The sequence below is a fragment of the Prosopis cineraria genome, unplaced genomic scaffold (genome assembly GCF_029017545.1).
Source record: "Prosopis cineraria cultivar Desert tree isolate PC_DT_omini unplaced genomic scaffold, ASM2901754v1 PC7, whole genome shotgun sequence".
Lineage (NCBI taxonomy): Eukaryota > Viridiplantae > Streptophyta > Magnoliopsida > Fabales > Fabaceae > Prosopis > Prosopis cineraria.
The window spans coordinates 35,823,165-35,849,908 of NW_026555338.1; the positions used below are offsets into that span (position 1 = coordinate 35,823,165).

At 33.6% G+C, this 26,744-nt stretch overlaps 3 protein-coding genes, 1 long non-coding RNA gene, 4 other non-coding genes and 1 pseudogene across 9 annotated transcripts; 3 read left to right on the forward strand and 6 right to left on the reverse strand.

Annotated features, from left to right (window-relative positions):
- Positions 1 to 1,329: 1,329 nt before the first annotated feature.
- On the forward strand, positions 1,330 to 8,354 carry LOC129315762 (zinc finger CCCH domain-containing protein 13). 2 transcript variants are annotated; one of them, XM_054959781.1, is made up of 12 exons: positions 1,330 to 1,485; positions 1,713 to 1,928; positions 3,890 to 4,000; positions 4,410 to 4,443; positions 4,800 to 4,941; positions 5,062 to 5,118; positions 5,679 to 5,776; positions 5,892 to 5,963; positions 6,096 to 6,310; positions 7,307 to 7,476; positions 7,612 to 7,812; positions 7,988 to 8,354. In XM_054959781.1, the coding sequence occupies exons 2-12, from the start codon at positions 1,802 to 1,804 to the stop codon at positions 8,027 to 8,029; spliced, it is 1,269 nt and encodes a 422-aa protein (XP_054815756.1). In that variant the 5' UTR covers positions 1,330 to 1,485; positions 1,713 to 1,801; the 3' UTR covers positions 8,030 to 8,354. The 2 variants fall into 2 exon arrangements, with proteins under 2 accessions (XP_054815756.1, XP_054815757.1); XM_054959782.1 differs by lacking the exon at positions 1,330 to 1,485 and adding an exon at positions 3,072 to 3,771 and having other exon boundaries at positions 1,790 to 1,928.
- A 3,710-nt stretch (positions 8,355 to 12,064) lies between these two features.
- LOC129316799 (uncharacterized) lies at positions 12,065 to 12,436 on the forward strand. The gene has a single exon (XM_054961171.1). The coding sequence runs from the start codon at positions 12,065 to 12,067 to the stop codon at positions 12,434 to 12,436; it is 372 nt and encodes a 123-aa protein (XP_054817146.1).
- A 502-nt stretch (positions 12,437 to 12,938) lies between these two features.
- Positions 12,939 to 16,344, forward strand: LOC129315302 (uncharacterized; annotated as a pseudogene).
- A 2,587-nt stretch (positions 16,345 to 18,931) lies between these two features.
- Positions 18,932 to 19,057, reverse strand: LOC129316929 (small nucleolar RNA snoR80). Its single transcript, XR_008594855.1, has one exon. It is a non-coding gene; the product is annotated as a small nucleolar RNA snoR80 (small nucleolar RNA).
- An 85-nt stretch (positions 19,058 to 19,142) lies between these two features.
- LOC129316035 (uncharacterized) lies at positions 19,143 to 19,919 on the reverse strand. The gene is made up of 2 exons (XR_008594659.1): positions 19,724 to 19,919; positions 19,143 to 19,604 (listed from the first exon to the last, which is right to left on the reverse strand). It is a non-coding gene; the product is annotated as an uncharacterized LOC129316035 (long non-coding RNA).
- On the reverse strand, positions 19,189 to 19,296 carry LOC129316926 (small nucleolar RNA Z152/R70/R12). Its single transcript, XR_008594852.1, has one exon. It is a non-coding gene; the product is annotated as a small nucleolar RNA Z152/R70/R12 (small nucleolar RNA).
- Positions 19,385 to 19,468, reverse strand: LOC129316925 (small nucleolar RNA R11/Z151). Its single transcript, XR_008594851.1, has one exon. It is a non-coding gene; the product is annotated as a small nucleolar RNA R11/Z151 (small nucleolar RNA).
- LOC129316924 (small nucleolar RNA Z157/R69/R10) lies at positions 19,567 to 19,667 on the reverse strand. The gene has a single exon (XR_008594850.1). It is a non-coding gene; the product is annotated as a small nucleolar RNA Z157/R69/R10 (small nucleolar RNA).
- A 1,118-nt stretch (positions 19,920 to 21,037) lies between the features above and the next one.
- LOC129315861 (peroxidase 3-like) lies at positions 21,038 to 22,709 on the reverse strand. The gene is made up of 4 exons (XM_054959980.1): positions 22,276 to 22,709; positions 22,010 to 22,198; positions 21,761 to 21,923; positions 21,038 to 21,693 (listed from the first exon to the last, which is right to left on the reverse strand). Exons 1-4 carry the CDS (start codon positions 22,483 to 22,485, stop codon positions 21,278 to 21,280), a joined length of 978 nt encoding a protein of 325 aa, XP_054815955.1. The 5' UTR covers positions 22,486 to 22,709; the 3' UTR covers positions 21,038 to 21,277.
- Positions 22,710 to 26,744: the final 4,035 nt, after the last annotated feature.

Sequence of the window (26,744 nt, forward strand, 5' to 3'; positions counted from 1 at the left end):
CAAAAATAAAAATTTCATTCACTAACCTAATATTTGGTTAAAAATGAAGGCTTTTTTTCTTTCATATGAATAACTTTTTCTAGCAATTGGGTTGAGTAATGAGGCTTGAGAAATTCTTAAATAAGATTACTATTCAAACATTTTTAATTCTATAAAAATCAATTTCAAAAAAAATAACATTTAAATATAATCATGTTGTAGCATAAGCATAATAAATTATAATTAAAAACAATTATATTGATAAATTTTTTTATAATTAATTATACTCAATTGAAATTCAAACAGATTTAATACCAACAAGAGTTAAGTTTAATATAGAAGGGGATAGTCCTTCATAATGTGGCAAACCAAGGGTCCAATTTTTATTAGAAAAGATACTTACATTTAATACTCAATTGCACCTCAAACAGAATTGTTTCTAACAAGAAAATACATGTGAGTAATAAAAAAGGAGGCTTGAAATTCTTAAATAAGATTAATATGTTACTTAGAGAGTAGAGAAGGGAAGAGAAGAGAGAGGAGCAATTTTAATATTCCATATAGTGAAAGAGGAGGAATTTGGTCATCCTTCCAATTGTTCGAAAAAGGAGAGAATGTTAATCGAAGGAGGAGAGAAGGACATTTACCTTCCATTACCAATTTAAGGGAAGGGAGTGTTTCCAAATCCCTCCTACGAAACTAAGAATATAAATCTTACATATGAAAAAAAAAATCTTTATCTTGTTTAAACTTGAATTAGTGAGTAGTGATGTTGACCAAGAACAAAAATTAATGAGTAGCAATGATGGATATAAAATAGTTGTTGGAAAAAAAGCTTAGAATTTATTTGGTAACTTATTTTGAGAACAGTTTTTCGTTTTTCAAAATAAAAAATAAAAATATATATTTAATAACATATTTTTAAAAAGTATTTTAAAAGAGGGAAAATAAAATATTGTTCTTAAAAATAAAAAAAATGAAAGCAACTTTCAAGTGTTCTAAGATTATTGTTCTGAAAAATAAGAAAAAAATGAGAAAAACATCTATTTTTATTATTTTTTTTATTTTCAAAATATATTTTATAAAACATCAATTATTAAAATAATAAAATAAAAATAATTTCAAACAGTCCCTTATTCACTATTCTTTTGTTAAACATTTTGCACTTATGCAGGAATTATGATTACTATTGTTGGATTAGTTTATTCTTTTCTTCAATATTCTCAACACTAGTAGTATTTAATATTAATATATATTTTAATTTATAATGACACGTCAACTGCAATGGGTTGGGTCGGATCTAAATGGGGTAAGGTCAATTGAATGAGCTTGGCCCCAATTTTTTTTGTTTTTTTAAAGTGAATTCAAGGAGCAATTGAGAGGCTAGAGCCCCCAAAAGATCTTCATGTAAGATTCTCGTTGGGATTTCGATTCTTCGCTCTTCAGTTGGGTTTCTCAGAGGAGCTATTGAATTTGGAGCCGCGCGCTCTACTCTTCAAGTTCAAGGTGATTTTCTTGATTTATTTACGCCGAGCTCTAAAAGTTTGGTTACCCAGTGATTCCCGGAAAAGAAGAGATTTACCAAAAAGAATCGAAAGGAAATGTTCAAGGCTCATTTTTTCTTTTGGCGTGTTTTCTCATCTACCTAGAAGCTTAATGGTTTGAACCTAGTAGACTTTCCTTCAACTCCTCATTCAACCTGATTAACAATTCATGGATATGTTTAAACGCAGGAATCTCACTCCTAACTTTTCATCTCAAGCCTGATATTTCACGAGGCGGGCGTTGGTTTTGTGGTTCACATTGACTAAAAAGACTGAGAATGGTGGAGCGGAAGCAGTTCAAGACCAGGCTATGTGTACCATATCAGAAAGGCCGGTGTCCACGCCAAAATTGCACCTTTGCCCATGGGAATGCGGAGCTGCGGCGATTCTCTGGCTCGTATAGTGGTATCCATTATTGTTCTTATATCGCGATATCTTACCTTTATTGACTATTTAGTTAACTCTGTCTCCTGTGGCTGAGGTGAGTAGGACGCTTGAGTGTCGGACCATGTATTGAATTTATTTTAGAAGTCTAGGAATTTGAGAAGCAGTACCTGCATAGAAAGCTTTGTAGGGGAACCGTGCTTTGCCTGTGGCCTTGTAAGATTGTGGATGGGCGAGTGCCTGTGCGACAATATTTTTTCTTTCAGCTATACGTTGTTTTGCTCATGTCACGTGATTTTACAAATTGAATATTTTGGTGTTCATTACAACGTGAGTTACCATAAGTATAATTTAGTCCGGTTACTTTGCATTACAATTTCCATATTACCGTCAAGAATATTCCATCTGCTGTGGTTACTTGCTAGTCTTTCCTTTCCCTCCTAATAAAACATTGTGATTATTCTCACCGTTGATGGAGGGCATCTAGCTGCAGAAGGGCTGGCTATAACGTTTCTTGTTAACTTCTGCTCCATACCTCTGTGATCCTTCTTTCTTAAATTATTACATAGTTGGTATACTTTCTTGCCTGTATCGTTGTGTTTACTCTTGAATTTCATTTTTTTATATCTTACATTCTTTGCCATTGTCAAACTATACTTTAAAGAATATTTTGATGTAGAGTGTGCTTGCAATCTTGAAGATCTATGTTACTTCTTGCAGATATTGGTAGCTTTGTAAATTTCCTTGGACTATTTGGTAATCCTGCATGTTTCTTTGCTTGTTTGTATTTTGGCTTCTCCATATGATTACATATGATTGGATCATATGAGATGAAGTTTTATGAGGAGCGCATTCTGAGTTTTTATCCTTTAATGACATGCCCATATGATTGAGAAACTTGATTGATGGAAGAGAAAAATGCAACGAGATATTTTCAGAGATATCTTACCACTTTCATGGCTGTACTTGTATATGATTTGTTCTTGTCCATGCTCCCTTTTTTATACTCCAAATTCATTACTGGATTTCATATTCTTTGACTGCTGGATACTTATCTGGTAGATTGGTTTATATGTCAATTGATTCTGTCTAAGCAGAGCACAAGGCTTATATATGGTTGACTAACGTATGAAATTAATGTCAGATTAATTTATTCAATGATAGGATGTTGGATCACATTATCTTGTTTTGAGACTGGTTGAATTGCAAGCAGTATGGATATTTTAATTTAGATGGGAAAATCTTCAGTAAGGATTCTGCTGATTGGTTTATCAAAAAGTCAATGCTGGTATTGTTCTTAACGTTTCCTTTTCATGGCAACATATTTCATGGATCACTCCACGAATCTGTGGAACTACAAAGTACTAGCTGAAGGACCTTGGTCGGGCTTTCTTGGATTATTCCTTCATGTTATATTTAGATCAGAATCAACTTCAGTGAATTATCTAATCCTTCATTATAGCATGTTCTACTTCTTGAGTGAATGGAGCTTATGGTTTTCCTTTTGATTGACGCTTCTGGATGATGTTATGGTGTGGCTCCTTGTACGAAGGCTGAATGAAATTGTTAAAGGGCATATTACCAGAAGAAATCAAATCTGATAGCATGTGGAAGGATGTTTATTTTTGTAAAATCATCTTGGAGATATCTCTACCTTTCGATTATATTTTATACCATACCGCCAAACAAGAAGATGAGGAAGTGAACTGTTCTTAATCCCATTTCAACCTTGATTGCACTTCAAAGATATAAGCTACATGCCTGGGTTTTTATTTCCGTCGCTAATTTCTGTCGCCCTTTTGCTCTTGCATGGGAGGCACTATAACTATTCATTATTATGTTTCTCTTGTTATTCATCGTGATGGTAAGCTTGTGTCTCATTATCAATTTATGAGTTTTGCCTCCCTCTCTTCTTTTTAGCCTATAACATTTGTTGGTTTTGGTTTGGCCTGAGGTAATGGGATTTCTTTTTCTTATTGCAGGTAGGCAAGACTATTCAGGCGGTGACTTGAGAGGAAAACTTGAAAGAAGGCACTTATCCCCTCGCAGGTTATCACCAGCTAGAGATGCAAGGAGCCGCCAAAACATTCATGGTTATGTTCAAGTTATTTACTTTTTTTTCTTACTGTTATTGTTTTCTGTATTGATCTTTAACTTGGATATGCTGTGGAGGTGCCCACTTGACTATCACATGATAACTAGTTTTCATTGTAATTATAGCAATATCACATTTTCATATTCTGTAATTCTGGTGCCTCCAAAACCTTGAATGTTTCTTACATAACCTTTTATTAGTTTCCCCCTTACGATTACATGGGATCCTTAAGCAAAAGATTGACGTTTTTACTTTGCACCTGTTCACCATAGTTTGTTATGATGTCTGTCTTTAGGTGTATGACTGCATGCACCATAGGATGTGCATATGTGCTTATAATGCAATAGGTTAATGTTATTGCCCCCCATTTTCTCCTTTCCTAATTTTTGATGGATTAATAATTGCAGAATACAGCCCTGGGAGGTCCTTGGAGAAAAGAAGGTAAATCATCATTAATAATTCTTTCCTCTTTTTCTCATTTAGTTTCTTTTTGTTTCATTGTCAACTGGTTTCATTGAAACCTTTAGTAAATCCGCAAGAAACTTCGTAATAACACCCAAAAGTGACAATGTGAACTTTGTTTGGTGTGAAATTTTCTTCTATATGTGATTTGGCGAACATGAAGTTTGTACATGGTGTCACTTCTTACTTCTGGGGGGAATTGCTCATAAAAAGTTCTGTCCTGACTTCTCAGATGCATGATGACTGAGATGTGCCTTTTATTCATCAACCATTTTCTTGTTATTTTAGTTCTTCATCCATTTATTGGTCCTAATGCCTATTCCTTGTCATTGCAGTGATAGGAAGCGCAAGAGAGACAAGGGCATTGCAGGACAAACTGGTGTTTCTGGAAGCTTGAGATTCTCTGATAGAATCCAGGATAAAGTTAAAGAAGGAAAACTGCATTCCTCTGGTTCAAAAAATAGTCTTGAGGAGCAGGTCTAATTTTTTTTTTTTTTTGGTAAATTGTTCTGGAGTAGTGGGATAAGGCTTCTTGTTGTAGTTTTAGTATTGTTCTAGAGTACTTCTGTTTAATTTTGTTCTTGGAACTGTGTGCAGCTGGAAAAAGTACAGACAGAAATCAACATGCTTGACCAGCAAAAGTTTCAACTTGGGGTTAGTTTTACTATCTACAGCAGCAGTTGCTCATCATCCACTAATTTATATTGGTCTTTTCATAAAGATATGGTGGCTATAATCATGTGGATAAATTTTAAGATAGGAAGATGTGTTGGATTTCTTTATGTTGGGAGGTGGGCAATTACAACTATTGGGTTTATGGGGAAGAAAGCAGATGGATAGAATGCATTCTGCTTACATGATGAGGCAGCATTGGTCTCTTATATGTTTACATCCTGGTTATGTATTCAATAGTAATACAGGATAGTTTGGAATACCCAAATACACGACAATGCAGCCACGCCAATGTGCAGATTGGACAAATTGGAGTGCATTTATTCCAGCACGGATGGCTAATTAACATTGCCTTTCTTAATTTTGAATAGAATGTAGTGTTTGCTGTAAGAATAATATTAGAACTCTCATTCCAATCCACTTCCTTCAATGACAAGGGAAAAGAAAAACAATTCTTTTTTGAACTGATGACAGTTTAGCTTCTTATGTTTAATTTTTATTTTCAAATCACACTTGTTGATCTGCAATGTTTGTTGTTTAAGGTCTGCTTGGATGAGAGTGTTCAAGAAGTGGATACCCTTAATTCTAGAATTCAGGAACTTCAGGCTCAATTATGCAAAGAGAATGAAGACTGTAAAAGGTACTAGAACTTTGACATGTATATTCTTTTCATTGTCTTTTGGACTCCAACATTTCTTTTCAATGACGTTTCCATTCTAATCTTTTTGTTCTTTTGATCATGTTGGAAAATTCAGGGTCACGTCAAAAATAAGGAAGTTTGTTAAAGCACATAATCATAATGCTCGGTTACAAGATGAATTAAAGAGGCAAGACATATGATTACTGTTTTATTTGCTATGCATTTTGTGATTTCATTCATATCCATTTTCTTGATTCCCTTTTTGAGGGAAGATTCTTCTATAAGATTATGAGTTAATTTAGTTTGTTGGCTTACGTAGATCACAAGCTCGACTTCAAAGGTTGGGAGATCAGCTTGACTCAGACATAGCTAGAATTGGTGTCAATGAAGAAGACTTGAGTATTGATATTGTAAGCAATGCTGAGGATGCAGGTTTTCCTTCCATCTTCAAAGATAATGTGGAGCAGAATGATGCTTCTCCGCACAGAAAAAGGCTGCCTTTTGGCCAAGATGCTGTTGAAGAAACAAGACAAGGTAGTAATTTTGTAAAATTTAGTGAAAAAAATCATTTTACTCTTCTGGCTCTCAAAATAATGTTATTTTTTGCCAAACCAAAACAGGAAGCTCAAATCTTTCAAATTTGCTCGTTTGTTTGTATCGTATGTTGTAGTAATCCGAGTTGAGCCTCAGTTCATACATGTAGCTGGGTTGGCCTCATCTCAGCCAATCAAACCCTAAAAAGATGGAAGGAGAAAATGGAAAATTTTCAAATCTTATCTGACTGATGATTAAGGAATATAATGGAGAAACAAAAAACAGTGGCTATCCATATTACACGCACAATCATGTCACTTTCAACAATGTGATCATACAATTGATAAACTAGAATGTCTATGCTTTTGTCTATTATGTGTAGAATTAGATATATTAAGAGACCCTTAAATTAATAAATTACATTTATTATTTTCTTGTTCCATTTGATGATATGGTGCATTATCTTCTGCCAAGTGTTTATGCTTTTAACTTGTATTATTCTGGAGCACAGGCTATTCAGGGTTTTGTTATTCAATGGTCGATTATTTGTAGACTAGATTTCCACTTATCCTGAGATCCCGCATGTTTTTTGTTAGGAACCTGAGAACTTTTGACTATTACAGTATTACCTAATGAATGACTGTAGAGGATATGGAATTACCTCGCTGAATTTACTGTGTGAAATTGTGAAATTTTATTGACCTTGCTCTCTTGATGCGGTATGTTATGTGATACTAATTCTGATTCTCAAAATCAAATTTGTGCCTCAAGATTCTTGTCACTGATGACTTTTTTTCACTCCCTGATGAAAAGGTACTAAATGTGCACATTTGGTTTCAGCTTTATGACTCATTGTGATGCCCTTTTTTGTGCGAATATGTTTTGCATTTGACTTCTAATCTGGCCATCTTTCCTGGTTATTTGCCCTTCTGTTATTTATGCTGACTTCTTTGTGGCATGTATATAAATCAAAACTTGGGTATTTGGTTGGAACAGCCAGAACCAGGAAGCGTTCTCGGTGGAGTTTGGCTGCTCAATCAAATGATAAGGAGTATGAAGGCCTTGAGGCCCCAAATAATGGGACTCAAGCAACTAAGCCCCATAATATTGAGGGCAGGCCAAAGAAAGGAACATCTAGTTCTTCTGGCAACCTTGGCGTAGAAAAGGTGATACTTCTTAATATCATGGGAGTTCTTTACACGCTGAATGATATTGTTGTTTATATTCTTGAATAAGATTGTTTTCAAAGTTGGCGATTGATAATGCAAGTGATCTTTCTCGTTCTCATTGATGAGGTGCAGTTGAAGGAAAGTAGGGTTGGTGTGCCATTAACCAGCATGGCAGCTCATGTGGTTGATGAGGAAGTTGAGATTGAGCTGGATGACAACATTGAGAAAATTGAAACCGCACCTGCAGAAAATGAAAATGAAGTGGCATTTAAGGTGAGGAGTTTACCACTGCTGCCCCCAACCCTTAGTTCTTCTGGAACGAATTATTCACAGGTCAGTTCTTCACCCCCGAGTGCAGATATATGCATCATACCAAATCCATTTTCATTTTCGCCAAAGTTTGTGCTTCAAATGCTTTGCTTTCATCTTTTATATGGTTTCATTTATTTTTCAAGAATATTAAAATGCAGTTTCTGATCAGAAACAGTGCTTTTTATTTCATTTGCAGTATGAGGGTGATGATGAGAATGTGGATGTGGATGTGGCTTGATGAGGAGGCGGCAATTGTACACATGGATATGATCGAACTTATAAATTCAAGCAGTGATTATATTTCTGTGGGTGAGCTGGTGGTTGTAAAATATCAATATCTGGTAGCATTTTGGAATTGAGATACTTTGGGAAGAAACAAATGACTCATGCGTGTTGGCTTTGCATAGATGCAATGTTATGTTCTGTATAGTTGGATTTCTCTGGTTCATATCCAAGAGTTAGAAATTTTGACTATCAAACCAGAGTAGGCATTCTCATTCTGAACGATGATTATACTGGATAACATAATCTTTCTATGCGATCTATAGTAACTGTTTAAACTCTGCATGGGCTTATGTTGGAGATCCTGACATGGTGTTATTTCATGTTTCCCAACACGTGACCAAGTCGAGCATTTGATACGAAAGGCTGCAGGGATGTCGGACTAGATGAAAATGCGAAGGAAAACAAACCGGTGTATCAGCAATTTTTTATTATTTAATTGCATATTTATAAATATCTTAGTTTTTATGTGTGATTATCCTAATAATTATTTTGGGTTTAACAATCCAATTCAATCAATGAAAATTATTCCTTATAATCCAAAATATAAGCAACTTTTAGAAAAAAATCTGCAAACCAGTAAAGTTCTCATTAGCGTAAAAATATATATTATTTTTTTCTTTTTTATTTTTAGTTCTAATTACTAATTTACTTCATGAGTGACAGAAACATTTATACAAAAATTTAGATTAATAAATACAAAAAATAAAATAAAAAATTATTTTTTATTTGTATTCAATTGTTTATGTTTTGAGTTAACATTGGCTGAGAGGAAATGCTTTTTTACCTGAGGAAGTATATTCTATGCTGAATTGCTAAAAAGAGTTGGCAAAAAAATCAGTGATGGAAAACCGGACTGGGCTAATTGGTTTAATTGTTTGGACAGGCCATTGATCTAGTGGCTAGTGCTCAGTTCGGAATCGGAAACCAGTTGGAATTGGTCTAGAAGGGAAGAGGAGTCTCTTCATTTTTTTCTCCTTCATTTTCCTCCATTTTTTCAATCCCTATCATTCAAATTATTTTATTAAATAATTTTTTTAAATGATAAATTAATGAATGGTGGAGATGAGGGAAATGGAGGAAAAAAAATGGAGAAACTCCAAATCCGGTCTAGAAGTGATTGTGTCAGTATAAAATTGGAAAAACCGGGTGGACTATGGAACTGATCAAATCTTTCTTTTTTAAAAAAAAAATAAAATGTTTTTAAACTATATTTTATGCATATCTATACATAAAAAAATGTATATATATGATACAAAATTATAAATTTTGGAATAAGTATATATGTTATATAAATATTACATCTCATAATTATCTTCTAGCCTTGTATTTAAAATTATTTGTATTGTTATTTTTTATCACAAACCAAATTTTTTATTGATTTTGTTGTTATTTGTTTGCCTTTTTTATTTAAAATATATTAATTTGATCATGATTTGTCCGATGTTTTCATCCCTGGTAAAAATCAGTTTTTATTTGCATTCGTGACAATGTAAGAGACTAACCTTTACTTACGATGTCAAAGGCCTTGTGTATTTTTCATAGGAGAATTTTAATAAATTCCTTCATACTTCATTCCCCTCCATTCTTGTGTTTGTACGGATTCGAGTGCTGGCTGCCCGAGTATAATTGGATCGATACATAACAAAGGAAAACACATTTGCGAGGGCTTATAATTTGCTTCAGTTTTAAGTCAGACTCTTATAATCTTACTTGTTGGCATTGAGTCGTTAGAGCTTTCAATATTACGCCTGATAATCCCTGGACCTTTAACACCCATGTGGCTAAGTTTTGCCACGCGGATCAACACAGCTAAGATTCTTCAAAAAAAATTTGGCTCATAGATGCCCTTTGCCAGTGTTTTTAAAATCAGACTGGACCAAACGGCTGGACTGGTCCGACTGTCGACCGGTCTGGATTTCAGTTTAGTTCTTATGAAAAAATCACTTTAGAGGTTGAGTCGGGTTGGGTTGTTTCGAACCGGCGGTCAGACCGAAAACCGAATCTGATTTTTAAAAAACCGGACTGTTCAAATTTTTTATTTTTTATCAAATTCTTTTAAAAAAATGACTAATTTTTTTAATCATTTGATATTATATTGTATCACGTGACTTGTTAAGTCATGATAAACTAAAAATATTTGGTTTTTTTAAATTAAGTAACAATTTTATATGTATTTCTTATATTTAATTTATTATATACATATATAATTTTTTTAATTTAAGTTAATTAGTCATCAATTTGATCATTGACCCAACTCGATTGAACCATGCGAATCATAAACTGCTGACTTTTTCAATTCAATATCCTGTACGATTTTAAAAACATTGCCTTTTGCAGTGCCCAGTTGCCAAGTTCTCTAGGTCAGAGTCTCTATTTCATTGAGCATGAGGAGGGCGTCGACCTCTGCATTCCCATCGATGTCTTCTTTGCGTCTCTTATTTTGGACATTCAATGGAGTTATTCAAGTTTCATGCTATGAAAATGACCGGTGCTCTCTTCTTTCATCCGTTCCTGTACACACCTTTCCTTCATGCTTTCTTGAATTACATTCATATATTCTATTTCTTCTTGGCTTTCTATTTACGTATGTAGCTTTTATTAAACTCTTCCATTTCTTTCCGTCTCCTCTTCTAAATGATCGTTTTTATAATATTCGTGATTTTTTTAGATTGTCGTTGTTTTTCACTATTTCGAAAAAAATTGCTTCATGGCTATATTCCATCATTGTCGTTTGAAAGAGGTGGTGGCGACAGGAACTTGAGAAAGGAAAGTATGAGAGTCGGAATGGAGGGAGGTGGATCGGTGATAGTCTAATAAAGTGCTCGTCAAGGCCGAATAAGAAGGCGAAGGCGCACCACATGAAGATGAGGCCAAGGAAGACACAGTCGTGGGATATAAAGCGGAAGCCGACGGCGTACCCTCCGTTGCCGTTGTTGCCTCATGGTTAGACTCTGGTTTCCCCTGCATTGGAAACATCCTCAGATGCTCCTCCTCCTTCGCAACCAAGGTGATGAGAGGTTGTCTTAGCAAAAGTGAGAAATCAGGAAGAAAGCAGAAGGAAGAGCTTGGTGACGACATGCCCGACATCGCCAGAGATCGGAGGCCCGATTCGTTTTGGTTTGTGTGCGTGTCTAGTTCGTTCTCGACCCCCCAGGCCCTAATCCAGTCAATGCTGAAGACCCAACCTCAATTTTGTAGGCTAAACAAAGAAGGTAGCCCCGTCAAATGTTAGGTGGATTTACGTAGCACAATCATCCACCTAATCAGAGCTACTTCAGTCGAAATTAACAGTGTCAATGTACTTCATTGATGGTAAGGATTAAGGGGCTTAACATTTAAAATTTTAATGAGCTAACTCTTAACAAGTAAAACTATAAAGAACTGTGCTGGTACCTCAGAGTTGTAGATCTTTTACGTGGCTTTTATGCCATAACAGACTTCTTACAAATGAAGTGAGATATCGACATACGATTACTTTTGATCATCAATGCCCGTGGTGCCCAGGATGAAAGGAAAACACGTTGCATGTTTTTCGAGATTGTCTCCGAACCCTCCAATATTGGTGTAAAATGCTTCGGCCAGGGCTACAGGGTGCTTTCTTTGAAGCAACCTTTCTACAGTGGATTGAATGGAATATTAATGGTGCATGTAGCAAAAGCAGCAAGAGATCGAATGAAGTTTTTTTTTCCTGAGTTGTTGGCACATTTGGCAAAGGTGTAACATGAGAATTTTTGAGGGCACAAATAGCAGCAATGAATCTATCTTAGCACATGTTATGTTGATATATAAGAGTATGGGAGCCTAGAAACACTCTTTGAGAGACACCAATATTTCTGGGCACATTGACACTCTCAAAAGAATCTGATGGTGTGCCCCTCTCTATGATTGGATTCTTATCAACGTTGATGGAGCATTTTCTCATTCTTCTACCCTAGGGGGATGTGGAGGAGTTGCTCGAAACCACTTGGGACACTATCTATCAGGATTTATGCATAATGGAGTTGGCAAAGATAGCTTGGAAGCTGAGCTCTGGGCAGTTCTTCTTGGACTGAAAGAAGGCTGGGACTTAGGCTATCGAAAAGTTATTGCGGAGAGTGATGCACTTGAAGCAATGCATTTGGTTTCAGTGAATACGCCTCCCTTGCACCAATATCTTAACATCATTGATGAAATTCACAGCATTCTTGGGAAGGACTGGCAAGCGTCTTTATGCCATATTAACAGGGAAGGAAATGAAGTTGCTAATTACTTAGCCAAATATGCTCTTAGTTGCTGGCCAGGATTTTATCGTATTTCTACTCCACCCCCTGAGCTTGTGGATTTACTCTCAGCTGATTGCAATAACCTTTACCAGGTTTAATATGGTGGGGTGCCTATTCTATTAAAAAAAAAACTATAAAGAACTGATTAAAAATTAAAACAAATTATGAGGCCTTCGCATATATTTTCCCTGAAACAAATTAACAATCTCAAGTCATGAGTCGGGCTTTGGTGCTCATCACTTGATGAGTATTTACATCTAATTGGCTATATTTATAGCTTTTTAATTTTTTATTTTTATTATAAAAATTATAAAATTTTAATAAATCTACTTTATTATCAATCCGAACAATACACATTTAATTTAAATAATTTAATTTAATATTATTTTTTAAAAAATTATAAATTAATTATTCAAATATACTTTGAATAGACCGAATCTTAAATATATCTAGATAGTCAACCTATAAAAATTTTTAAAAAATTAATATTAAAATGAATATTTAGATTAAATATGTATTATTTAAATTGATGATAAAATAAATTTATTAAAATTTTATATTTTAATAAAAATAAAATAAAAATTAAAAAATCTGCTCACCCTGAGCACTGAAACCCATCGCCATTACCTGCTGTCTTGTAACGTCGAGACATGAACCGAGTTGCTAATGGCGCGGGTGGTTTGTTTCCAATTGGCCTGGTCACTTGCGCTCCATCGCCCGACTCGCGCCTTTGTTTAACTTCCCGCATAATCCTTTGCCCTCAGCCTCTCATACTCGCATCACATTTCTGATTTCTCAACCACACCAATCCTTGCTCAAAGCCTCTGCGGCCGCCAATTCTCGCCGCTCACCGACCTGTTATGGACCCCCAACCGTCTGAATCTGTTGCTCCCGCCGTCGAAGGCGAAGATTTTGTTCACATCGGCAATCCTTCCGTCGTGAACTTATCTGAGAGCATGGTTCGAATCGACCAGCCCACCGACGCCGCCGTATCACCCTTTCTTGATACAGCGGATTCCAATCAGCGGAAGTTACTCCCGGACTAACTCCCGAGAAACGTAGTGCTCCTGACGTGCGATTCCACTGCTGAGAGTGGTGTTTGTGACGTGTACTTGGTTGGCACTTCTCATATTTCTCGGGTAATCGCTTGGTTAACCTCCCCGGGGGGTTGTAGTTGGATTGGGACTGAAATGTACAGTTTGGAATTTGTTGTTACAGATGGTAAAATGGGAAAGGTGAGAGATTACCATCTATTCTGAACTATATGCATTCGTTTACAGAAATCCTCCGGAGAAGTGCAAGAAATAATCAATGTTTTGAAACCGCAGGTGCTTCCCTTTTGAACTCCATAGCCATTGATTGATGAATGAATCATTCCCCTAATTAGCTGCCTGCATTTTTATTTCATGTCTTCCCTCCAGCTTGTACATTTTCATGTTAAAATCGTATGCCTTGGTTTTCTTTCTCCAGGTTGTCTTCCTAGAATTGTGCCAAAGTCGTCTAACAGTGCTTGTCTCACAAAATCTAAAGGTATCTATCCTTTACTTTGCTAATACTCGAACGACTTAACATTGCTCCTTAAAGAAGGAAGATTTTCCCTTTTTTTGAGGAAAAAAAATGCTATCTAAATATATACTTACTCCTGCCAAAAAGCGTAAAACATTTTTTTTAAGAATTGGATATTAAAAAAAATAATAAATTTTTAGTATTTTAAGCCCCTGAATAAGTTATTTTATATTTATTTTATAATAAAACACTCATAAATATAAAAAAATGATATTAATTTAAAAATAATTAACTATTTTATTGGAGATGAGATTCAGTTAAGAATTCCTTATATTTTTTAATGGATAGAGTATTGGTTTATTTACCTTCATAATTTTATTATTCATTTTGAATAAAGGAGAAAATAATCATCTCTACTTTTAGTAATAGATGCTCGTATATTCTTCCAAGTGGTTTTCAAAATTCATTTCAGCTTGGATTACTTGGCTTAATGGCCTATAAGTTAATGTTGCACTTTTTCCCTCTGAAATCTCCATATATTTTGTTCCTCTTACGCTAAGCTGTCACTTTTAATGTTTTTACTTTCTTTTAGGCGCCCACAGTCGGAGAAATGATCGTAATTTTGAAGAAAACACAGAACATCTTTGGAGTGCTTTACAGCTGTGTTCTTGCAGAGGCACTATGTTTGAAAGCATATTAACTGTCTCTACAAGATCTGCATCCTTTTCATTGATCTGTTATTATTCAATAATGCTGTTTATCTCATATATGCTTTTTTTCCTCTTAAATTTCCAACAGATTGCTGATAAGCTTGATGTTTTTCCCGGTGCTGAATTTCGTGTGCATGTGAAGGAGCTGCGAAGTGTGGCGGGAGGGTGATACCTGGTGATCGCCAGTACAGGTTGAATGGGTTTATTATGCTTTGAAGTTGGCTGAAATCCGGAATATACTTGCTACTCTGTTTCAGAATATCAATTTTCGTACTTTGAAGAGTCAATGTACATTAATATCTTATTATACCCAGCGCATGTTTCAGTCACTTTCAACCTTGCATGGGAAACAGACTATTTATCCATTTGTTTTTGGAAGTACTGCTATTGATGTGGCTCGAATATGATGCCAACTCCCCTGTTTATGGCCTCTTTGTTGAGGATAAATTTATATGACCTGCAGAAAAGCTGGTGGAAATTTTTTATGGCTGGGATCAAGAATGTTGCTTACTATGTGTGTTTGATCTTTTAACAGTAGGCTGCCTTTTTTACTTGATGTTCTAGCTTCTAAGGTTTCTTCTGGTAAAGTTCACTAGATCTGTTTGATGTTTATGAGCTTAACCTTTATTCCTGTTTCTGTGAGTATGAGTGAAATATGTAAACGTGGTAAGGCATGGGAATTATTTTCCTTAAGTTTTATTGGGCAATTCCCAGCACTTAGTTAGGTGTTCTATCAATTCAGCATGCATTGTGTGGTTATGCTTTAGAAATTTCTTGTTTCTAGTGTGTTAATATATATTTCCCTTGATTGAGACAGATTACATTCAGGAGAGCATGGAGAAAGATGCGACTTTGGCATAAGATAAAATTGCTGTACTCTTTACTTTTTAGTGCAGCCTTTTTGCCCAGTCATGAGGAGCTTAATAAAATGGTAAACATCATAATCCTTACATGCTTTTGATGGGTAGGAAAATGGCCATACAGATACTAGTACTGAATTCTTATCAAGCTGGGGTATGTGTTTTTCAGCTGAAGGAAATGGATAACAACGACATGCTAACTCTTGTTATACAAGAGATGAGCAAGGCGTTCCCAGCTTTAATGGAGACTCTCGTGCATGAGCGAGATCAGTAAGCTCTCAAACCCCTTCATTTGAGTTCGTTCAAATTTACAATTTTGTTTCAAAACATGAATGACGTTGGTATGCTATTCATGTAATTCACTAAAGGAATCAGAACTCTTGCCCCTTAATTTGAGTTCAATCAAATTTACTATTATGTTTCAAAAAATAGATGACTTTGGCATGCTATACACATGGTTCACTAAATTGGTTGTTACCTGTCACGTGCTTGCCCACTTTCAGAAGAATGGTTCTGTTAAAACATGTCATATCCCAGCTATGCTGCCAATTTTCACAGAGCTCTCGAAGGGGTCCTTTTAGGGGTATCCTGGATATTTTTCTGATGCTGCTACTTTTGGCACTTGGAAGCCGCCCTCAGAACCTGAATTGAAATGCGTTAGACCTCTTATCACTGAATGCCCGCTTGTCTTGTATCGTACGACACGAGCCGTGGCAAAATCTATGTAAATTGACGGAAGTATGGAGCATGTTGGTGCGATCAACTCAAATTATCAAATGGCTTCTTTGAACTCTATGACACTCTATGAGCTCTATGTCATATTTATTGCATTGCAAGGGTCGACATTGTTTAGTTGTTTTCTCGTCATAATATGTTCGTGGACTGTCAGTGTAATCAATTGGTATTAGCATGCAGCTCCATTGAATTTTTTTCCGCCTCCCTTCAATTAAAGGTTTGGATTTACGCTAACTTCTGCAAGTCCGTGGGCTCCTCACCCATCTGGTTTAAACGAAACCCTGCTTACTTCACTTATTTCTAGCTATGCTGCACAGGGGAGCACAAAATATTGAGCGGACTGGCTTCCGTGGTCATTATATTACCCTTTGCACTATTTTGAATCTCTCTTAAATAAGTACTTTATGTTGTTTTTTTTTTTGGAAAAGAAATTAATTATTTGATTTATGTAGTTTTGACTCATTTATAATTAAATTTCTGAATTCACTCAATTTATTTTTTATAATTCTGACTCGATTGTAACTCAATTTTTAAATTTTGACGGTGCAACTTTATTCTTATAGTTTTAATCATTTAAAATATTAGTTCCTGTATTTTAAAAAATAAGTTTATAAATATTAAAACTATTTTAAACTATTTTAGTAATTTAAAATGGTAGTCCTAAATTTTAATATAATTTTAATTTTTAAAATAAGGAAATTAATATTTTAAATGATTAAAATTATAAGGGATGAGTTATACTAACTCAAAGTTTGAGAATAAAATTACAACTGAGTTAAAATAATAATGTTACAACGAGTCAAAATTTAAAAATTAAATTATATTTAAATCAAAATTATATGAACCAAATAATTAATTTTTACTTCTTATCTATTTGATTCCTTTCTTTTTCACTTTCCCACTTCAAATATCCAGATATATGTCCTCCGCATTATTAAAAGTGGCGAGGAAGAGAAACTCGGTTGTTGCTGTTGTCGGCAAAGGCCATATGCAAGGAATAAAGAATCACTGGAAGCAACCTATCGTGGTTAGTGAACATTTATTTATTTAGTTTAAAATCGAAGTTCAATAGTTCATGGCTTCATGCTGCAAGGTGATGCCATGCGGACTAAAAGGCAATCATATTAGGATTTATAAGCATCGTCAGCTCGAATATCATCTTCCACTAATTTTGATAGAGGAATTATTTCATTTTTATTTTTATTTCAAGGTCATCTCAAATTATGAAATACTTCTAAAAAAAATTAATGTTTCAAAATATAACACTCTTTAAGAATATCAAGGTTTTATTAAATAAATTTAAATGTCTTTTAAGGTTTCCGAAAACATATTAAAAAATACAGAATATAACCTAATTACATTTTCAGATTTTTCCTTAATTCATATTATTATTATGATTATTAAAAGAAAAATATAAATTTTGATCTCCATATTTTTAATGTATTTTGGTATAATCTTTATGTTATTATTTTATTATTTCAAGTTCCTTTTCATTTGTCTACAATGGAAGCCCCTGTATTTTCAAATGACCACAGAAATTTAACAGTAACAAATCCATGCATAAACTGAAACTCTATTATTTCTTATAGTAACTTGTTAAAACTATGATAAGTTGCGTACAAAATAAATAGAAAATTAAAAAAAAAAAAAAACAAGTAAGACATTGAAGTAAAATCATTAAAAGTGCAACAGATGAAGCTTTAAAAGAAAAATAAAACACATGACAATGACACTAAAAGATTAATTGTCATTTTGCTCAAACAATATCCAATTTATCATAATTTTATCAACTTGCCAACAAAATTAAACAGCAGATTTAAATATGCCAATAACAATGAAGACTAACATTATAGTCTAATATCAAAAGATTTAGAATAACAAAATAAAAATACATTAAAAGTATAGAGACCACCATTAATATAACTTAATTTTTAACTACTAAATAGAGATGAAAACAAGAGAATAGTAATATTAAAAAGAGTACATTTAATGAAATTTTATTTGACCTCCAAATGTATCTAACATGAAATGTATTTTATACTTAATAACATTTTTTTACGAAGATATAATAAAAAAATAAAAGAACTTGTAATAAAAACATAAAAAATTAACTATATGACTTGTAAATAAAACTGGAAAAATTATCTCCCCACCTTATAAATAAAACTTAAGAAGTGCAGCAACACAATTTTACTAACGAAAGAAAATATATCTATAATTTGAAACACATGGAATATCTTCTAAAGTTTATTTGACTTTTGAACTTCATTTTAAGGAACTTTTAGCATAAATTTTTAATTCTAATGAATTTAAATTAACAAAATTTTATCTGTTTGGTCGGCCAACATTGATGCAAATGCGAGCTCAGACATGATCAATTATTTTCCTTCGCCCGGCTTTCCATATTTTCCATATCCGTCGGATGAAGACAGGGAACCATTCATTCATCCATGGTCCTTTACTCGTTAATTTGAAAATTTCATGGATTCAAAGGCCTTCCAGATACCCCTGCGAGAGAACGAAGTGCATCTTTTTGACGCATCCAGGTTCTTTGAAGCGCCCAATGTTGCTTTGATTTGAGAGAACCGACACTCTCCAATAAAATTGACTTTCTGCCTCATTCGAATTCGAATTCTAATTCGACACCCGACCATCCCCACTAGTATAGATGCCTTCATAGTTCCACCATGTGATGCATACGGCATTCCATTGCTTCGCTTTGATGAAAGCATGTTCCCTTAATAATGTTCAAAACTAATGCGCATAATGATTCGTTATGGTGGAGTATTTGTGGCGTTTCCAGGATCAAATGGTATGGTGGAGAAACCATCAATCAGGATAACCACATGATGAATATCGCGTCCGAGCCATTATACCAAGAGGAACGGTATATCCTCCAGGAATTGGTAATGGACGCATAACGAAAACAAACGTTCGGCGATGATCCATTCCAAACCAAGTTTCAGTATTAGCCTATTCAGGGAGATGCAGACTCACAATTTAAATAGCCTTTACAATCAAGGAAATTAACTAACATACATTGCTCAGTGGAAGGAGAAGTCGTTAAGGTATGGGCTCACGGCGAAACCGAGTGGTCACGTCCACTGCCCTAAAACACGTTCAAGTGTTTCTTCTTATCATCGCACCAAAGATTAATAAGTTACACACAAGGGCCTAACATGCTAATCAAAATCCAATACGGTACATTAAAATAAATAATAGTTATAAAGAAAATAGGCTTCAGTGTGTGTAACAGTCAGATCATTGATGGATATCTCACTGAAATCCGCTAAGATAATTAAAATATCATCACGAGCCCATTTTCTTAACCAATTGAACACCACGTTCAAAAAAGAGTCATGTCGAAGGGGGGGAAATACCGATGAAGTCAAGAAAATGAAATGAAAACTTCCTTAGAAGTGTGCTCAGACAGCCAAGGGTTTGTTAATCAAGTTCTGAGAAAGATATACTCAGATCAGAAACTCTAGTCCAATAAATCGCCTCATCACCGCACATACAACAACAATAAGAGAAAAATCAAGCATAAAAGAACAGAATCTATCTGAGTTACAACCTCGGAGGAATTCCCGATCTGATAGCGCGCAGAATGCACAGCCGTCGCAGGGAGGCATGAGCGACAGAAATCGCGCCCGAACGATATATATAGGCAGCAAGCGGTACGCTGCAAAATTAGGGTTTAAGAATTGAAATTTAGGGCTTTGGAAAAGCGAGAGAGCGGCGGCTATCATGCGGGGTCCAAGATGTTTTTCCTTTTTGGACCATGTGCAATCGGAGATGAAGCGTTACATCTAATTGGGCTGGACCTAAACTTTCACCCTTCTCCTCCCACAGCCCTCTTTGTTTTTTAATAGAGTAAGTTTAGATATATGATTTCTCATATCTCCTTTTTAATAAAACATATAATTGGGTAGATAATGAATCCAGCATATCCAAACACTATCAGGATATCAGGCATGAAAGCAAAAAAAAAAAAATATATATATATATAACAATTTGTTTTGCCAAAAACAAAAACAACAATTTAACCATATAATGATAAATTATAAAATAAAGTATTTAAATCCATTCATTCATTATAAAACCATTTATGTGTTTTGACTTTTGATATATAGGGTGTAAGTGTAATTACCTACACCCTACTTGTTGAATATATATATATATATATAATATATATTGTGAGAGTATTTCTTTCTAAACTATGGCCATGCACAAGCTGCTTTGGTTCAACACCAACTTAGAGCCCAACTTGGCCGTAAGTTTAGTTATGTTTTTCAGCCCGAATTTGACCCAATAAACACGTTGAGTAATGTTGCCGAAAGCCTGAGAGTCAATGTAACGTTGGGGAAGGATGATTCCTTTTGAAATTGAAATGACTCTTATAGGCTCCTCCTGCATGGGCCCATTGAGGTACACCTCCACTAAGCACATTGCTAAATTTTCCTATGATTTCTACCCAAAAAAAAGATTCCAATGATTCTAAATTTTATTTTGTAAATCATAGATTAATAATGTAAACTCGAGTTACTTTAAAATTTTATAAATTTTTTTCTAAATGTCTTACTGATAGATATACATGAAAGTGGCTGAAAATCAGTACAACATTGAGTGAAGACGGTATCTTTCAAAGTAGTCCCTAGAGGCTCCTCCATGAAGTGGACGGCCACTTCTATAAGAAAATTGTTAAACGGGATTTTTTTCCGAGTTCTTCTAGGGTAACTTTTGACCTTTTTAAAATAGAGAAATTCTTTCCTTGAGTGCCCGAAAAGAACTATTCAGAAGTAAGAATATATGCGGAGAAGCAAATATACGTTGCTTCTAATAATCTTGAAAACCTCATCTTTCGACAACAAAGAACAAGAATCACAAGTACTTCTTCAATTCTACGCTTTTTATTTGCAAGAACAAGAACATAACCTCCCTTTTCAAACTGGAAAACTACAGTCCACAGGGGATCCCTATTATTCCAGCAACATGTGCAAAGATACCCACGACATATCTTATGAGGACACACCAATTCCAAAGTCACCACAAAAATAAATAAACATGCCCAAAAATAAAGTTACAAAAAGTAGAAAACGGAAGTGATATTGGATGAGCATCAAGATTCCTAGCTATTTACGACTGCACAACGCTTCCTGATCTCTCCTTGTGTCCCAGTCTTGACATCTATTCGTCCCATTTTCTCCATGGACTTGGCAAATTCGGCAAAGAAGTTTTCCACTGAGCCCTCGAGCAGCTGGGTGATGGTAGACTTGGTCACAGAGTCGGTCAGCAGAGCAGCATCAGATTGGAACAGCCCTCTTCTCTTGAGCACATTTCTGTAGTAGCTAAGATCAAATGTATTGCGACTTCCAGGGTCCATCTCAACAATCGAGTTGGTGTCATTGATGCTCTTGCACTTGAAGGTCTTGAGATTTGTAGCGTATTCACTGTCTAGATCTGGGTCTTGATCTAATTTACCGGTGAAATTATACAATCGGCTGTTAAATGATGAGCAGAGGGAGACACCAATTGTGTGAGCACCTGAAAATTTTCAGCACTGTTAGCGACTCGAATCACTGATGCCTACGATTTGTTTGGTTTAATGTACCTGACAGAAGAACCAAGTCTTTCAGATCAAGTCCCTTGTTGCCGAAGAGTGTCTGAAGTGTGGAGAAGTTGCTAGTTGGAGCAGGAATTTGGTCCCTAGCTTCCACTAGGACCGATACAGTTCCGTCTCTTCTACCTGTTGGAACATTCCAGAAGGGACCGCCCTGCAACCAAACGAGTCTTCGTATGTTATGGAAAAGTTATAAACTTCGATGATAAGGACGAAGCAGGAGCTAGAATGGATGCTTACTGTGGCAACAATGGAGTCTCTGGCGGCCAAAGAGATAATATCAGCACAAGAGACTACACCAGGGCACTCAGCTTCCACAAGGCTCTTGATTCTGTCAATAAAGTCAAATCCTCTAACAGTGAGATTTGGAGGAGCATTCTTCTCTGCTTGGCTGGTCGTTGAGTTGAGGAGCACTGATGCATCGCAGCCCTGAAATGCCAAGTGTTAGTTCCCCAGCTCATCAAAACCACTCATCAACGAAAACGAACTGAGAAAGAAAATCATACCCTGACAAAGCAGTCATGGAAATGCATTCTGATCAGAGCAGCGGCCAGGGATGGAGCATTTCGGATATGCTGAGTGACGAAGTCTTGAATGATCTTCTCAGCTTTTGGGCAGCTCTTGGCATAGAATCCTTTCTGCAATTGAGCCTGGGTTGATCCAATCAATGCTATAAAGCAAAGCAACAAAACTCTCAAGTGATTCTGGCTCCCCATTGCTATTTTCTTGGCACGCACAGTTATAGCCAGAGTAACTATATATACAGAAGCAGAAACCTTGAGCAATTTATTGAAAGAATTGTGTGGTTGATTCCACAACAGTGGACGCCCATTTATGTTAGTTTATCGTTTGAGCTACAACCTACAAGGTAAATGACAGAGGTGGTCCACGTAGCAAACTAACATGTGCAATGAGACAATCCCCAATTTTCCTCTTTCCTGCTGTGTTAATGGCACTAGTAGAGAAGGCTCTGTAAATGGTGCTTGGCTCACCGGGTAAAGGAAGAGAAAAGAAACTAAAAGGAGGAAAAATATATAATTTTTTCTTTCTATGCTTGGCTAGTTGGATAGAAAAAGAAAAAAAATTAGTAATTTCATACGAACAGCAATAATCTTATTATTTATAAAAAATTTTTTTATATAATAAAATTTAATATTTTGATTTACTATTTATATAATTTTTTTTATTATGTATTATTGATTGAATAAAAATATAACCGTGAAATATTTTGTTCGATACTAGCAAAAAATATTTTGTCTAATTTTAATTTTATTTTTTAATTTATTAAATATATAATAATGCAAAGTATCAAAAAATATATAATAATAAAAATTTTAAGGTAAAGGAAAAATTAAGATGAAAATAAAAAAGAGATAACAAGTAGAAAGTAAAAAGATTTATAAGTAAATTAAAAATTAACTTTCCTTTTAAAATTTTTCTATATTTGAGGATAAAAGTTGCCATTAAAACATATAAGTCCCGCATGTCATTTTTTTCTCCCTCTTTTTCTTTTCTTAGCCAAGCCTTAAAAAAAAATGTCTTTTTTTTTTTTTACTTTTTTCCTCTTGCCAAGAATAATTTAAATAATTTTTTTCATGTTTCACGTAAGTCATATAAAAAGTTATATATTAATACTTTTTTATTTTATCCTCGTTGTAAATTAGTAAAAAAATAACTTAATTCTAATTTAATGATTTATATGGTTTATTGCCAAAAAATATTTTTATATAGCTTATATTGAATTGAATCTTGCGTTTCTCTCTCTCTCTCTCTCTTCACAACTTAGTTTTTTTTAGTAAAGAGAATGCAGCCTATTTGTTGGGGGGGGGGGAATCAGATCTATATTCGTTAATAGGAGATCCTTTTTAATAGGTTAAATTTTGAGACAGATTTAATAAATTAATTATCCTTTTTAAATTTCTTATAACATAATTAAAAGAAACTCGATGCAAACAGCAACAGCAAATACAAGTACTCTAAAAAAAAATTGATTAATTACACATTTTGACTGATAAAGTTTTTGTCTTTCATAGGGCCTGTTTTAGTTTGGTGCTATTGTTAATCACACTTAAAAATATTTTTTTACTTGCGGGTCTTTGATTTAATTTTTCTTAGTTTCTGCTTTTAAGTTTTATTTAGAACCTTGTACAGTTTTTTACTCTGAGCTAATAAATTTGTTCATTACATTAAAAAAAAAAAAAATTGACTAGTTAGGCATGCCCTTTATGACTAGAAAGTTCTTAGCTAAAGGACTCCAGATGGCCAGAGTCCCGTCAAGCGCCCCTCTATCCTACTTTCCTCGTTATATTATTTGTGAGATATTTTAAAAATAATTTTTATTTTATAATATAAGATATTTTATAATAATTAAATTATTTTTTATTTTACTTTTTGTTAACTTACATAAAAAATATTTAACATCGTTGTATCATGACTTAAAACTAATTATAAAAATAAAAGTACATTTTGATTTTTTGTAATATTAAAAAAATTTGTGTGAAATAATTTTAAAATGTCTTACAATGAAAAATAAAAGAGAATATATCTTTTGCAAGACAAGAATGATTTGGGAGATGTGGGATACTGGAGGATTATCTGGGTTGTCCTATTTTTTATGCCATATTCTAAATTAGGGTGTTGATTTGAGAAAGTTTAATCCATCATAAGTTTTCATTTTCTCTATTTGTCACTAAAAAAAATATAAAAAAATAGCAACATCCAACTAAAAGCAGACTGAAATATAACTTCCACGTTGTTCGTCTCCATGAGTCATTTTCACCTTATCCAACTACAACTTGGTGTCCCATTGTCTTCACTGCTCTCAATCAAGCAAGTTTTACAGGTGATCTCGTAAATGAACTCTGTCGAACCCGCCTCATACAGTTTGGGAGAGAAAAGTGTCACCATCTTATTAATTACACTGGGCTCTCGACCTCAAGTGGTTGACTCTTCGCCTCCTCCACTTATTTTCCATAATTGAGCTGCGACTCAAAACTTAAAAATAAATATTTTTACATGATTTATAATTTTTTTTTTAAATTAGATTCTTTACTTCCCACTCAAAAAAATATAAAATATTTTTAATTAAATTTTAATCTTTAATAAAATAATTATTTATTTCTAAATTAATTTTATTTTTATATTTATTTTTATAAAACACCTTACAATAAATATAAAATCATTTATCAATCGAGATACTTTAAAAAAAGACCATGATTATACCTCAAAATATTAAAAATATCTTACATTTTTTAATATTCAACTCCTCAAAAAATATATTACAATTATTGGACCAGAGAAAGTAATTAATTTTGTTTAATTAAACTCTATAACTCAATCATTAAATTACTTAATCCTAAAAGTTTAACATCCTTGTATTTTCTTTTTAAAAAGATATAATTAACAATATATAACTTTTATATAACTTTAAAGTTTATTATGTAACTTTTCTAATTAAAAATTTAAATAATTAGGTTATCTTTTAAATATTTTTTTACATATGAAATTTTGATTAAAAATTGATAAAAAATTTTAAAAATATATTAAGTTAATTTTTTATTTTGATTAAAAATATTAAATTAAATTTTTGTAAACTCCAAGAGTATTTTTGTTTTGTGAAATTTAATAATTTATTATTAATTTTAACTTTTTTAAAGATTAATATAGTACAATATATCAAATTATAGAGGTTTAATTATAACAAAAAATCTATAAAGATCTAATTGCAGTCGAGCAAAATTTAGACAATGTTGTGATCTGAATTGTCGGGTTAGTTGGCATCTCCCTTCTGATCTTTTCCATTAAATATGCTATAGGTTGCAATATTATCTAATACTCTATATCTATCAAGCATCGATGCTTCCAATTACTATATGTATTCATATTGATAACCATCGATACTTTTTTGAGTATTCCTAAAGAATCAAAATATATTTTTTTTAAATTTTAAAAAATTCTAATTTTCAATACATACTAGATGCTTTTAGATTGTTAATCGGTTTTGAAAAACACAAATTAAAAAAAATAAATTTATTAAAACTTACAATATTAAACTTTTATTACAGGTATCATTTTTAAAGTCAAAGATTAGATTTTTTTAAAAAAAACATAAGTCTTAGATGTAATAAAAGAATAAAATTAGTTTTTTTTAATTACAAAAAACGTGAAGATGTAATTTTATGATAGTCGAGAAAAAAGAGATATTGATACTATATTTATTAGTAAGGATTAAGTGATAAGAAATTAGATATAAAAAAAATAAATTATAATTAATGATTATATTTTACAGGTATTATTTATAAGAGCTATATATGTATGTTAATTTAAATATTTTAAAATTAAAAATATATTTTTAATATTTTTTACAAATATATATACACAATATCCGAAAGCATGTTATATTTTATATTTTAAAATATAAAACTCGACGTATCGAATATGACAGCCACATCCATGCAACCTAGCTAGCTCTATGTCACGATCAATAAATTACATTATAAAGTTTACATGCTTTTTATACCAAAAATAAATAAAGCTTTATATACGTTGGCGACCGACATGATCAAGGATGAGTAGTTACACCATACCTTTTTAACGGTTAGTTGAGTATAAATTCAAGAATGAACAGTTGACTCACCTGCTCCTTGGAATTCATTGTCATCGCATAATATGAGCTGTCAATGGTTTAAATTATTGCTACCGATGCTTATACCTGCTGCCACCGAGGGACAAACTGTTTAAAAAAAGAAAAACGTGTTGCGGGATGAGAATACTAAAGCAGGTTAAAGAACAGCTTTATGATCTACTAAGTCATTCGGAATGAAGAGAAATAGATTAAATGAATGCAGAGCCTGTTGTTGAAAGAGATTTAGTTGCAGAATACCTCCAGAGAGCCTGGCGTGACGAACGTGATCTTTGCCACAAAGGGTCAGATGCTCTTCTCGCTTTTAAATTTATAAGTTCAGAAACGTTTAAA